The sequence below is a fragment of the Pantherophis guttatus genome, chromosome 3 (assembly GCF_059756535.1).
Source record: "Pantherophis guttatus breed Tessera chromosome 3, ASM5975653v1, whole genome shotgun sequence".
Taxonomy (NCBI): Eukaryota; Metazoa; Chordata; class Lepidosauria; order Squamata; family Colubridae; genus Pantherophis; species Pantherophis guttatus.
Window position 1 is genome coordinate 25,717,702 of NC_142065.1, and position 15,735 is coordinate 25,733,436.

The 15,735-nt window shown below is 39.9% G+C and overlaps 1 protein-coding gene across 1 annotated transcript in view; it reads right to left on the reverse strand.

Moving 5' to 3' along the window:
* The window catches only part of JPH2 (junctophilin 2), a 69,050-nt gene that overhangs the window by 12,969 nt on the left and 40,346 nt on the right, over positions 1 to 15,735 (reverse strand). Inside the window, exon 3 of the mRNA XM_060689636.2 lies at positions 6,273 to 6,391. Within this exon, the coding sequence (XP_060545619.2) occupies positions 6,273 to 6,391 (119 nt within the window). The remainder of the gene's footprint in view (positions 1 to 6,272; positions 6,392 to 15,735) is intronic.

Consider the following 15,735-nt stretch of genomic DNA (forward strand, 5'->3'; position numbering starts at 1 on the left):
CATACATTCGTACACATGCTTTGGGCACTCGTTCCAGAAAAGGTTAGCCATTACTGGACTAGACACTGTCATAAGTTTAAATTATTATTATTTATTTAAGTTTGTTATGGCTGCCTATTCAAGTAGAGTCTGGTAGTCTTACACAATCCAAAGTAGTAGATTTTTAACTGTAAAAACAGTTAAAAACATAAACAACCCAGACAAAAACCATAATGATAACAATAAACCCTGACAGGGGCCCATCAACACACCTAAACCAGAGCCAGGTTTAAGGATTTTATGGAGCCCAAGGAAAGTGGTTGCTATTCATACCATGTTTCCCTGAAAATAAGCCCTCCCCTGAAAATAAGCCCCCCCAAAAGCCCTCCCCCCAAAAATAAGCCCTCCCTGAAAATATTTAAACACAGAGCTGGAAATCAGGTAAGGCGGCAAGAGGAATCCCATCTTGCTCCACGCGCCCCAAAATAATAAGACTTCTCCGAAAATAAGGCCAACACTTATTTCAGGGTTCAAAAAAATATAAGACGGGGTCTTATTTTTGGGGAAACATGGTATCTCTGAGGAGATTTTGTTTGAGAGGGTGGGGACTGACTTCCTTGGTCACACAAATGGCAGCATTTAATAGAGGGGACCTGGAGCATATCCACTCTGCCAAAATGCACCAGGTAGGCAGAAGAACTTTATGATAGGCAAATGTTAACAAGGCTACTATTTTCTTATGTATGGTGGAAATATTCACACTACACAATGTCTACAGCAGCACAGCACTAGCATTCAAAATAGATTCTGTTAGCGAGCAGATATTGTTGCAGTCTGTTCTATATGTGTACATGTATAAAATATTAGGTATGTATAGTAACCATGGTAAGATGCTTCTGCTACTTTAATCAAGAAAATGAGTTTGAGAAATGATGAAGAATTTGCCTTCCGGATTTACTAGAAATGAAAACGGGTTGCCTTCATCAAGTAGTTTAATGAGTGTGCATCAGGATCCTGTGACAGCAATCACTGCTTATCATTCTGAAAAATTCTGCTGAAGCAAAAGGAGCATTTTCTGGAAGTCAAGATCTGTCTAGCTTAGCCTATATTGTGACAAGAAAGGTCATTGAGATTAATTGATGCAATTAGGGAAATCAGATTGTAGAAGTTCTCTGGAATATATCTGAGCCTGAATCCAGGAAATTGCATATCAGAACCTTCCCTTATGGAGCTGAATGATTCCCTATGCATATCAAGCTAACATCTAGGGAAAATTAAACATACAGCAGCCTTCTTTTTAATATGTCAGAGCGAAAATAGGCATAATAATGAAGATTCTAAAATGCAGGTCTGCCTCTGTCTTTGTGTAAAGTAAGCCAGTAGTGGGTTCCTTTTACCTTTGCTACAGGTTCGCAACCGGGAATGCACTTGTGTGTGCACTCGCTTTGCTTCTGTGCATGCACAGAATGTTCTGTGCATGCACAGAGCGTCCATGATGACGTCTGGGCGGGTGGGCGGAACCTCCTGCTGCCGCTACTACCGGTTTGCCCGAACCAGGGCGAACCGGTAGAAACCCACCACTGAAGTAAGCTGAGCTAAATATCATGCTTTAAAATGTCAGCAATGAAAAGATCATTGAAGTAGTTCCCCAAATATTTTCTTTATTTTTATTTTGCAATAGCACTTTCTGTAGCAACTATTCCTCCAATGCCTCACTGCCCCAAACCCAGTCTTTAAATTCTCCATGAAAAATGTTGGCTCTGCAGGCAACAATTCATTTTCTCCACCGTCTTCCTTGGAATAACACTATGTTTCAGTTTAACATTGAAATGAAAAGTGGTGGAAATTAAGTACCGCAAATTGGCAGATAGAAGCAGGTGAAAAGACAGCAGCTGTCGCCAGCATTAGTGAGTTTCTAAATAAGGTAGCTAGGACCAGACCTAAAAGCCCATGTCCAGAGACATAAGACAGCAGGGTACCCAAATCATTAGATGGCACAACATCAACTTCAGCTTCATCAGAACCTTCATACGAAATGTTCAGTGCACCTCTGAAGTTTTGTGGCTTCTTGATTACAATTTCCTATGCATTTTTTTATTCTTTTAACATGTAGGTCTTTTGCTTTCAGAAGAGATGTGAATCTGGATTTAAAGGAGACAATTTAACATCTGGCAAGCACTCAGGAAAGCATAGTCGGGCATTATGTGGGCAGATACTTCTGTAAGAAGTCAGGAGTCTGGTCTTTCCCGTAACCTAAGCCAAAATAGCCATGGGGACCAGTGCTCAGTCAGTGAAGAGGCAGAAGCTTAAAGAGGCTGATAAAAATTGGACAGAACCCAGTCATAATTAACATCGTACTGTAGATCAGGGATGTCAAACTCGATTTCATTGAGGGCTGCATCAGGTTTGTATTGGGGGGACATGGCCAGGGTGGGCGTGGTCAGCTCGACATCACTCGTGTTAGGGGCGCCTGTGGTGGCTCCAGTGCTCTGCCAGCAGAAACGGGCTCTCAATCTCCATTTTCGGCTGGGACAGTCTCCTGCAACCCTCTGCCAGCAAAAACAGAGCAGCCCTCCTGAATTCCATTTTCACTGGCAAAGGCACCACGGGCTGATCCTTTGCTGTTTCCAAGGTGGCCCTGCAGGCCACATCTAAGCATCCCATGGGCCAAATTTAGCCCACAGGCCTTCCGTTTGTTGTAGGTGAATCCTCATAGCAAATAGCAAATGCTGTTTTAAGGGAAGTCAGAAAACATTAACTTTAAACTGGAGCAGCTAAAGGCCAATGTAAATTATCCCTGATGCGGGCTGGGGATGGAACAAAGTCAGCATCATGAGGGCATGTCCTTCTAGAATGAACTATAATCCTCGACTTATGACTGCAATTGGGACCACAATTTCTGTTGCTAAGCAAGGCAGTTAAATGAGCTGCATCCAATTACACAACCATTTTTGGCACAGTTTTTAAGCTGCAGTTGTTAAGTGAATCATGAGCTTATTAAGCGGATCCAGCTTCCCCCATTGACTTTGTTTGATGGACATCAGCCAGGAAGGTCAAAAATTGTGATCACGTGACCCCAGGATGCTGCAAACATTCAGTCGCCAAGTGCCTGAATTTTGATCATGTGATCATGGAGCTGCTATGACAGTTGTAAGTTCAAGGATTGGTCAGAAGTCTTTTTTCAGTGTGTTGTAACTTCAAGCAGTCACTAAACAAGTTGAGGACTACCTGTAATTACATTCCAGAATTTGCTCTTGCAACTGATGGACACTAGATCCTTGTAATAAAAATTTATAGTTTGGTATCAATGGTTAGTAATCATGAAGGGTACTATTGGGTTACTCCAATATCAGGGGCAAGCAACTATGGATAAGTTCCCACCAGACTCATTCAACATGGTCAGTGACAACCTATGGGAGACGTACTCCAAAACACGAGAAGGATATTGGGTGGTTTGCTCTTATTCTGTTATATCTTTTGAAGAAAAAATATTTCTGAGGAGATATTGTTGGATTCAGGCAAGGAAGTAAAGGCAAGTAAGTAAATCTGGTTACTCAGTTGTGGGATCTAGAAGAACTAGAACATTACAAAATCTGTGCAATATGCTTAGCACAAGTTCTTGTGCACTTTTATTGGGAGTATGACCATTTGATGCTACAGCAACTAATTCCTAAATAAACTTGCACCATATCACGCAACAAATTTATGCATTCTGGAAAGTTTGATTTTCATACTGCTGGCTGTTTGTACTAAAGCGGGGCAGGAAGAAGAGACACCTGAGAGCTTTATTTTAGCCAGCTTGCTTGGCCTACAGGCACCTGTCAGTCATAAAAAGACCCATTCAGGGCTATTTATTTCTGGATTCAAGCAGACTGTTTGGAAGCTATTTTACCAGTTGCTCAGAGTTCTCAAAATAGCCTTCAGCAGACTAACCATCTGTGGTCTTTGCAATGAAGGCTGCAACATTTTCCAGCTCTGAATGAATGACAAAAATGCACACAAATCATAGCTTTCCCCTTTGATTAATCAATTAAAACAGAGTCCCCAACCTCTGGACCGCAGCCCACTAGTAGGTCATGACCTATTTGCAACTGGGCCACGGAAATGACAGGCAAGCGTCCCCACTTGCCCATGCAGCAGGCGAGCGTGTGCATGTGCACATCATTTGCATAAGTGTAGGTGTGCAAGCACACTGCTTGTGCAAATGGAGCTGCACACACGCATGCGCGCACTTGTTGGCCACTCACGCAGAACCATCCTCTCCACCATCCCCACCAGTCCACAAAGCTGGAAAGATTGGGGAATTCTGAATTAAAGCATAGACCCGTGATGGTGAACCTATGGCACGCATGCCAGAGGTGGCATGCAGCGGCCTCTCTGATGGCATGCAAGCCGTTGCCCCAGTTCAGCTCTACTGCGCATATGAGTGCGCCTCCTGTTGGCCAGCTGGTCTTCGGGTCTCTGCTGCACATGCGCGTGTGGGTGTGGCGTGTGCAGAGGCTGTGCATGCATGCATGCGGGGGGGGTAGGGGGGCACGCACATGCACAGGGATGTGGAGGGTGCACGCATGTGCAGGGGGTGGGGCACATGCAGGGGCGCATTGGCACAGGGATCATGCGTGTATTGCATTTGGGGGGGGGCGTTGTGCAGTGCCCTTTGGGCACTCGGTCCGGAAGAAGTTAGCCATCACTGACATAGACCATTCATTTGCTGATTAAATCCCAAAGGTTTCCTTATGTATGTGCACATACATACTGGTTGGACATGGAATATATATCAATTTGTAAATGCAATTCATACTGTATATTTAAAACTATTTCAGAGAAAAGGTTAAGCTAAAGCCTTAATGTTTGAAAATACAAAAACTAGAACAAGCAGGATATCGGAGTCAATATCTATTTTCTTTCACTGCAAAGTAAAGTTGCTGTGTTATTTTGTGGGTATTGTTTTTCTGATAAAACTGTGTGGTGGCAATTTTCTAATAAAAGATATGCTTCTTCTGTCTTACAAAAGACATTAGCCCTATTCATATAGAATAGTCACTCTCTGAGTTGGCAGGGAGTGTGCTCAGAGATCACTATCCGCTACTTGACTCCTCCTTTAGCACAGCAGATAAAATAGTAGATTAAGAGTACACGCTTGCTGTTGATTATTCAAAAGTAAACTTGGCTTTGTTCAGTAACCTTATTCCCAGACAAGTGCAAATGAGACTGCAGCTTCACAGACCATTGGCAATCAATTTTGGAAAGAATGCTAAGGTCCTGGATGAGCACAATACATGCTAGAAAAAAAATGAATGCAAATAAATAGCATGAATATTGAAAAATATAAATCTAATAAAATGGATCTAGACTAAAGCAACCAAAGATGTAAACACATTAGGAAATGGTCATCTATTTCAGTTTACTTATAGAAAAGAATCATGGAAACGAAACTACCCAAAATGAACTAACATTGCATGATAAAAATATAAGAAAATAGTAGCAAAATGTTGCTATGCCCTTTCCACCCCAATATTATGAGTAGCAAAATCTCCGGGGCTGTGGATATTTATCCAGGGTTTGATTGAATGAAAGTCTGAATGATTGAATAAAATTGTTTTTCACATGCACAAAATGAGCATTCAATAGGGGCTCACACCACTATTAAATTGATTTCTCTTTTTTCCATTAGACATTCTGTGTCTTCAAAACTCCAAGCTGTGACTTTTCTTCTGACTTAGTGATGCAGCTGGTTAATTTTAGACCTCATTTGGACATTACGTTTATTGCTTGGGAATACATGGATAATAATATATAAAGAAATAGATGTGTATAGTAATATAAATAAATATTACAATGGAGTTTGGACTGGACAATAAGGGAAAATAGGGAAAAATAGGGAAAAATCCTTCAAGCTGACAATATCGAGCACATTGAAGTCAAGAAGGTTAGCAGTGAATACATCATGAGTGTGAAAAAGATCTTAAAGTCCAAATTCAGTGGAGGAAATACCATCAAGGCAATTAACATCTGGGCAATTCCAGTCAGAAGATACACTGCTGAAATAATGGTCTGGACTCAAGCAGAACTAAAAGCCCTGGAATGGTAGACCAGAAAAATAATGACAATGACCCATGCTTTTTCTCAGAAGCTTCACTAAAGATTATAGAGATGGCTGCTTTTTGTAAAATCTTCACATTCCATATTGCCACATACGGCAAATGTTAACTTGTTTGTTGGTTTTACACAGCTCACCAACCAATGTGTAGATTAAAGTCAGTAATTAAAAACTAGGATGATTCATTTCTTACCTGGCTGATAGAAGTCTGGAGACAATTCTCTGGCCATCGACCTGGCTAACATGGATTCACTGTTAGCTGCTATAGCTGCTTGTTCTGCACCTTCTGACTTGGCTTTGGCATGGGCAGTCCTGTGAACAGAACACCATTGTAGTATTTAGTATAGAGAGATGCTATAGAATGTACCTACTATTCCTTCTGAAGTGGTCATTCTTACATCAACAGGGACTATTCCAGTGGTGAGTTGCTACCGGTTTGCCCCAGATCGGGTGAACCAGTAGCGGCAGCGATGGGAGGCTCCGCCCACCTGCCCGGATGTCTCTGCATAGAAGCATTGCGCGCATGCGTGAGCGCACACACATCCACGAGCGAACAGGTAGCAACGGGATTTGAAACTCACTACTGGACTAATCCATGGCTTCAAGAAATGCATGGATGGTCAATTACTTTTTCTAGATTGTCTCATTTATTAACTATAAATCTAAAATAATTGCTCCCAATACTTGTATTTTTTTTTATCTCCAAAGACCTTTGCTATATGCTGTCCATCTTTACCTATTCTTGAATCAAAAACAAACTATCCTCTTTTCTGTCAATATTCTATACATATTGGAGGATGTTATCTTTGTTTTCTTAATATTCACTTTCCAATTTTACTTTCCCAATGTACTCTTTTAAATCTTCTTTACTTTCAGATAACAAAATATGTTGTTTATATACCTGATTTTTTTAATCTTCAATTTTTATTCCAGCTGTTATTTTTTTCCTCTCCTGCCATTCTTACAATGACTGCTTTGCAAATAACTTTAATAAACAGAATAAGAATGACGGAATAAGAGAGTATGAAGGGACCTTGGAGGCCTTCTAGTCCAACCTCCTGCTCAGGTAAATAAGTAAACAAGGACATTTTATAAACTTACAAACAAGCAAACAATTAAGAGCAATCCATAGTTATCCTCACTACAAAGTATATCTCAAGAGTTATAAAATATATGAAACATAATGCAAGAAGAGTCTTAATAGAGCTGATAGTGGCCAAAAAAAATCTAGCATTGGGTCTGTACTGGCTAAATTGATGCACCTGAGAAGTTCACAAGTAGGATTTGAGGCAATGACCCTTGCACTCTGTTGCTTGAAGATCTATTCAAAACCATTATGGTTTTGACCTGGATATAATATTTAGCCACCACAGCAAAGAAAAAACAAGAAAGCCCAGTTGCCTCCTGAAAATGCACCTTTGGGACACAGCTAATTATCTTTTAAGGCCATCTGAATGGCTTTCATCACTTCTTGTGACAGTGAATTCCACAAGTCAACTTTACATTACATGATAAAGTAAGGTGACCAGATTTTAACATTGGTAAAGAGGGACATTGTGGGCGTGGCTTATTTTGTGGGCGTGGCTAGCTGGTCATGTGACTGGGTGGGCATGGCTAGCTGGTCATGTGACTGGGTGGGCGTGGCTAGCTGGTCATGTGACCGGGTGGCCATGGCTATGTGTATAGGGTAAGGTGAACAGATTTTAACATTGGTAAGAAGGACACCATTGTGGGCGTGACTTATTGTGTGGGTGTGGCTTGGAGGCCATGTGACTGGGTGGGCGTGGCTAGCTGGTCATGTGACCGGGTGGCCATGGCTATGTGTATAGGGACTACTCAGAGGGCTGAAAAGTCATTTCTGACAGGTCCTCGCACTTTTGACTGGTCCTCACACTTATGACCATCCTCACATTTATGCCCATGCAGTATTCTTAACAACCATGTCACTCATTTCACAACTGCTTCTCTTCACCATGGTGACAAGATAGGGCAAAAACGTAAAATGTGAGGACAGTCGTAAGTTCGAGGACTGGTCAAAAGTGTGAGGACCAGTCAAAAATAACTTTTTCAGCCCTCTGAGTAGTCCATATGCACAAAAGGACTAACCAGAGGGCTGAAAAAAGTCATTTCTGACAGGTCCTCGCACTTTTGACTGGTCCTCACACTTATGACCATCCTCACATTTATGCCCATGCAGCATTCTTAACAACCATGTCACTCATTTCACAACTGCTTCTCTTCACCATGATGACAAGATAGGGCAAAAATGTAAAATGTGAGGACAGTCATAAGTTCGAGGACTGGTCAAAAGTGTGAGGACCAGTCAAAAATAACTTTTTCAGCCCTCTGAGTAGTCCATATGCATTAAAGGATACAGCAATAGAGAGGGATGAAGGAATGGAAATTAGAGTAGGAGTGAGGGTAAGAGAGGGAGGAAGAGAGGAGGAGAAGGAGAAAGGAAGAGGAAGTAGGGAGGAGAAAAAGAGGGTGGGGGAAAGAGAAAGTAAGAAGGAAAGAAAAGAGAGTGGTGGTAGGTTTGAGGAGAAAGATTGCTGTACAATAAAAAAGATGAAAGGGAAGAAAGCCAACCCCAAGCAAATATAAAGATATTAAGAATGAATTGTTAAACTTTAAAGAATAAAAGAGAACAAATATGAATAAATAGCAATAATTAGAAACACACATACAAACATACAATGTATTTTCTTTGAACAGAATATTTGGCTGGTTCACAAATTTAAACAGCGTTTAGTCATTTCAATTAAATTTACAATTTCTATATTTCCTTTTTGCCATATTTATTCCTCATCTATTTTTTTAAAAAAACAATATTACCCTTCATCCTCATGAATCTTAATCAAATTCTAACCTTAATCAAATTCAATTTTTCCCTTCTATTCTATATTATACCCCTTCCCATTGTCATCTATTTTTATATCCATCCTCACATGGTTAATTATGTAATTATGTAATACAGTTGTTTAATACAAATTCAACATTTTAATATAAATCAATTAGTTATATAACTATCTTTTTTGTATATTAATCAATATGAACATGAATATTCCAATTATTTCCATGCAATCCAATTTCTTACAAATCAATTAATTATATTTACCAATAATAATAAACCAAATAATTTCCCCCATATATTCCTCCAAACCACAACTTAACCATTTCTGCTTTCAACACAATATACAATTATTAATAGTATCTCAATTATTACAATTCCCTAGTTAAATAGAGCTTTTTTTCTTTTGTGTTTTAAAATCTTGAACTCTCCTCTTTTGCCCAAAATTTCCCATTGTTTGCAGTTTTGTACCTACCTTTTTTGGTGAGGAAAAAGAAAAAGAAAAAGAAAGAAATCTCTCTCTGCCTCATTTTGTCAGGTTGCAGCTTTACTTTCGCTTTCGCCTTTGTTTTCAGCATAGGTAGGGGGAAAAAAATCTGCTCCAGGAACTTTTTGCAGCTTTTTGCAGCTAATTAACCTAGCGGAAGCTGTTAACAGGGGCTGTTTTTTCTACTCATTTTTTTTTAACACTGATCAGCTGTAGGTCGGCCCTTTGAAGCCCCGCGGCAAGAGTTTAAACAGTTTTTTTTCCCTCTAGCCATCAGCGGGGATTCAGGAGGCAGCCAGGACTCAAGAGGCAGAATGAAAAATCGGGACTTTTTTAAAACGCCGCGGGACGCGGGACAAATTGCTCAAAAGCGGGACTGTCCCACCAAAAGCGGGACGTCTGGTCACCTTATGATAAAGTAAAACCTTAAAAAACATTTCTATGCTTACACTCCAATTAAAGTTTTTTTTAAAAAAAAAATAATAATAACGTAAAATTGTATACCAATGGCACCCCATATCAAAAAGGCTCCTTGATAACCAGAATGATAAGTTTTTTTTTGTGAGGCACAAATGCCAACATGTAACATGCAGTGTTTTTGAACTGAAACAATTAGCTTTTTGGTTAACCCACTCAGAAATGCATAATATCCTTTGAAGGCAACCCTATGTGGAAATATTTCCAGCATCCTGGTGTCTTGTTCAAAGCACTCTGTCTCCTTAAGTATTTGGAGACAACTTAGCTGATGAGGTAGAAATTGGCAATTTTAAGCCTTGACAGTTCACAGAAGGCCTCCAAGAAGTTGTAAGTAGACAGAGCATCTCCTTTTTTGGAAGTGTATAATCAGTGTGATTAATTCTACTGTAGGCTGTGGGAGGCCTGGTGACATATTTATGTCTTTTTTGTGCTTAAAAAACTAGTGTTGGATGTAAAGTGCCCAGAATATGCAGCACAAGATTAAAAAAAAAATTCTTGTATTGCCTTTTATTTCTTCAAAGGAAAACAGTAGAATAGAGCACAGCATGGCAAAATCAGCTAGAGTTGTCACTATCCTAGAAACAACTGGGCAAAAGCATATAGAATTTTAAACTTCTAAATACAAGTTCCGGTAAATTCTGATTGCAGGCTAAGTATACTTAGGTGGTTAAGAGCCAGGAATGCAATTTTCTTTTTCTTTTTCTTATAGTATGCTTTTTTGCTGAGAATATAGGAAGCTCTTCAACCATTGCTCTGTTCAGATCCAGATCAGAATTGTCTTTACAGTTTATTTTGACAGTAGTTGTCTACCATATCACAATGTTTTTCCCAGCCCTCCTCAGAAATGCTAAGAACCAAATTTTTACATGCAGAGCTGCAGAGCTGCAGACCTGTTCCCATTTCAAAGGTAGACTGCTAATTGTACATTTCCAAATATGCAAGAAAAATACTCCATGCTACAACTTTACTGCAACTAATTTCTCAATATCATATACTGCCTTCATTAAAAATGATCCCAGTGAGAATGCTGTGCCATGACTGTATGAATTCTGGAACAAATCTGTAGAACTTCTCTATTCCTTTTACTCTCTTAAAGTAGCTATCATTATCATACTGGAATACAAAGTGGGTTGCGTAGCAATGAAATAAATTCATACTAGTTTGAAATGTCTTTGGACACCTAGATGGTACAGAGATACTGTGGATGAGGAAATCAATACATCTGGGTAAAAGTGTTTAGGACACACTAATCCATTTATAACAGGGGTATCAAATCCAAGGCCCGGGGGCCGAATCTGGACCGCAGGGTGCTTAGATCTGGCCTGTGGGGACGCCCTAGAAGCAGCAAAGGAGTGGCCCGCAGTGCCTCTGCCAGCAAAAACGGAGCTTCGGAGGGCCACTTGAGGCCCTCCCAAATTCCATTTTCACTGGCAGAGGGTTACAGGAGCCCGTCACAGCCGAAAACTGAGCTAAGGATCCCATTTTCACTGGCAGAGCGCTCGGGCCACCACAGGCACCCCCGACATGAGTGACATCGATCTGGCCACGCCCACCCTGGCCACACCCACCCCAGAAGTCAAACACAACCGTGATAGGCCCTTAATGAAATTGAGTTTGACACCCCTGATTTATAATATTCAGAGGTTGGGATCCTCAAATCTTATCTTAAAGGCTATTGCCTTTGGTATCTGGGAATGGCCTACTAGCTATGATTCTATAGGAGTGACATAGTGTCTTAGCTACTTATACTGGGGTTCTGTTCAGGCTATAGACTGAAATTCATTTGAGATAGGCCTCTTTGTAATGATGGTTCAAAAGCTTCAGTTGGTACAGAATACAGATGCTTATAATACAGGAGAATGCTTGCAGCTCAGGGTTGAAATGAAGGGTCCTTGTTGTTCTCTGAGCTTGCTTGTTTTTTTGCAGATGTTTCATTACCCAAACTAGGTAACATCATCAGTGCTAGTGAAGCTTAGACATTTATCACTGGATATTTGTTATTCATTTGGGAACCAGCCACAGAGGTTGTTAAAAAAAATGCTTTTAAAAGCCTCTGACAATCCCAGCCGAGTTGCCTGATCGGCAGAGGCTTTTTTTTCTTTTAAAAGCTTCTGACGATTCCAGCTAAGCCACGCGATCATCAGAGGCTTTTTTTTTTACTTTTAAAAGCATTTTTTCAGCCGAAGAGGTTGTAGAAAAAATGCTTAAAAAAAAAAAAAGCCTCTGATGATTGCACTGCTCAGCTGGGCACGGTGGGGGGGGGCAGGGATGTTTGCTACCGATTCTCCGAACCACCCGCCACCATCGCTACCGGATCAGGTGATCCGGTCCGAACTGGGAGCATTTCACCCCTGCCTATGACTATCAATAAGTGTTGTACCTTATGATTCTTGGTGAACGTATCTTTTCTTTTATGTACATTGAGAGCATATGCACCAAGACAAATTCCTTGTGTGTCCAATCACACTTGGCCAATAAAAAAAATTCTATTATCCAAGATCAAATGGCAAGCAAAGTAAGAGCAAACAGCAGGACAAGCTGTAGAAGTAGGTCTACAGCCAGATATATTACATTTAGAATGGGGAAAAAAGGACAATGGTGTTGGGAACAGGGACAGTTTAACCTCATATATTTGGGTGGACAGATGAGGGATATAGATACAGTTTTTGGACTTCCATACAATGCTGGTCTTCCCAGACATCTAGAATAGACTTTATTGGCAGAACACTTTCTCTTGAATGAAAGCAAAGGTGAGCTTCACCCATGATTTGTGTTAGATGAAATCAGTGTCTAACCAATACTAAAAGTAACATGCAGTATTCTACAGTCTAGTCTCTGAATAAATATAATCATGAGCTTCTGAATCTATTTCTGTTTTAGGGATCAAAATAGTCTTTTGAATATTATTTGGAGAATGTTATGCGTGGATTGAATATGTGGATCCCTGGATTTGAAATTGAGCTCTAATTAAATTCCAGCAAAATGAGGCAGCTATTTGTGCCCAAATCACATAGCTCCATGGTAGCTCAAACAATGGCTCTTGGCTAGGTGGCATTTTACCAGATCTGAGATTTTTTCCTGGATTTATGGCTCCTATTTGAATAGCTACGGGCAGGAAAAAGTTTGCCCCAATGCAAACATTTCTGAAACAGAATATTTTGGCAACAGTCACTAATTATCTTGCATTCAAATTACTGTAGTGTGCTTATTTGATGCTGTTTCTGAAGATTATTTGGAAAAGGAAATTGCTGCATCAGTATTGTTGGCATCACAGAACTATTTTAGCTCTGTCTTGTGGACATTTCATTTCTCCCCCCAAAGCTTAGAGCACAGTTCAAAGTGCTGAGAATCAGCTATAAAGTTCTCTATGGCCTTGGCTGTGTTTTTGGAATCATTTTCGTTGAGTAGAACCTGTCCATTATTAGATTTATTGATTTTTATCCTGTCTTGATTCATAAGCAACTCAAGGTGGCAAACATACTAATACAGTACTCCTCCTTATTTCTCCACTTCTACAATCTTGTGAAATGGGTTGCCCAGAGAGAGAGTGATTGGCCAAAGTCACCCTGACAGCTTTCATGCCTAAGGAGGGACTAGAACCCATAGTCTCTTGGTTTCCAGGCCAGCACCTTCTCCACTACACCAAACTAGATCACCTGAAAGTATCGCCCTGTGCTTTCAGTTCAGAAGAATGTGCCACTCCCTGACAGTTACTGTGTTTCCCAGAAAATAAGACCCTGTCTTATATTTTTTTGAACCCTGAAATAAGCACTTGGCCTTATTGCCATGCACTCAAAAGCCCAATTGGTCTTATTATCAGGGGATGTCTTATTTTGGGGAAAACAGGGTAAGAAGGTGGGAATTTGAAGGCAGCCTTTCTCAGTAGCCACTCCAACTCTATGGGACATCTTTCCCTGCTGATGATATCCTTTCCACCAGGCCTTTGGATTGTGAGGTTCCATCGCTGCTACGTTCAGCATCCAGCTTTTCCTTTTTTATATATGTATTATGAATTTAGTTTGGTTGTATATTTTAAAATAATTTTTGGTATTATTTTCAAGACTGAAAACTGGTCAGAGACTCTGAGGCAGCATATACATTTGTAAAACAAACAAAAATAAATAAAATGTCCTTACAATTAAAAATCTGATTTTTATTTTCCTGTAATTTAATGAAGAGACAGACATAGAATAGCGGACATTTTAAAGGATCCAAGTTTCACTGCAGAGAAGCTCTCAATTAATGCTAGATCGAATGTTCCAATTTAGGCAAGGCTTTATTTTTTGACATAATTAGATTAAACATGAATCAAGCTCTACAAGAAGTTTAATACTGTCAAATTCCACAGATCATTAAGTGAAGAAGAGACTGAATAATTAATTGCTTCTTTTCAGTGCCCAGAAATGAGAAATTATATTATGAGATAGATTGAGAAATTGAAAAACATCACAGGAAAAGGCCTTGGCAAATCACATACTTTCTTTTTTTTTCTCTTAAAAAACTACATAGACATGTTGATGAAGGCATTCAAATTAAGACTTTAGTTTTTTCACTCAATTTCAGGCACTTAGCAAGAAAGAAAATATTCTATAGAAATCTCAGCTCTAAAAGAGATAGGACCTGAAATTATTTGCTAAGAAGGCAAACTGAATGAATATATGGAATGGAAAGTTACAATAAACACATTTCATAGTATAAATATTATTTTCTTGTTCCTAAAAAGGGACGTTATTTTCATAATCAGGTGAGGGGAGTGAAAACAATGAAGAAGGCAAGGGAAATACCATACAGTGGCAATGAAGGAGCGGTATAACAGCCAATCAGGAAAGGATTTTAGGACAGGTGAAGCAGACTGTCAATATATTTATATGAAGGGAAGATGGTTCATGGTACATTATTTCTTATTATTTCTTAACTTCTTCAACAGGAACAGGGTTGCTTCCCCCATTCCTAGTACCCGCTTGGTCCTTATAACAGTCCTATGAAATTGATTAAGCTAAGACTGAAAGAGATCACACATTACACTAAACTACGATTTACTTGGTAGATAGGCAACAATAAACATTGTAAAACATAGCCAAAGGTGAGTTAGTCAACAAACCACAATTAAACAATCTATCTGTAATTATCAGTTGTCTTAATCAAATTATTTGTGTAAATATATGCTATCCAATTTTTAAATTTATGTGACAATCTCTGATTTGTACTGACTTGAATGCAGCATTATATTGATATGTGCTCTTTATACTTTCTCAATTCATTGTTTAGATTAGAATGTTAGCTCCATCCTCTGAGTCATGTTTTCTCTTTGGCTACATCTGGAGATCCCCATTCTTTTCTTTGACTCTGGCTGGTAAACCTTGTGGAAAGCAAAGTACATCTTTGTCAGCCTCCGCCTTTTTATTGCTTGCTTGCTCAGCTGCCATTGTAACAGGGGGAGCTGTTTGAATGTCTGGGAGCGGGGAAGTGAGCTGGTGGAGAAGAGGGCAGAAAGTTTTCCTCAGCGTTTTCTCTGAAGCTGGTTAGAGCGCTGATAACCACTCAAGGTCAACCGTCGGGGCATACCAGGAGGATAGCACCATCGGAAGCTGCACCCCACATGACCCCTGGGGGGGGATGTGGATTGGATAATCCTGACTGGATGATTGGGGGGAGGGTTTTAAGGATGCTTTCTATATGTGATTTTCGCGCCTATTGCCTCAGACCTTGCTTTTCTTTGGTTGCATTCAGTTCATACTCAGTAAAAGTACCAGTTTTAAAAATTGAATCCTGCAAACTGTGAACCAGTGTGTGATATTCTTTCACCTCATTTTTTAAATGCTGCATGGATACACAATGTTG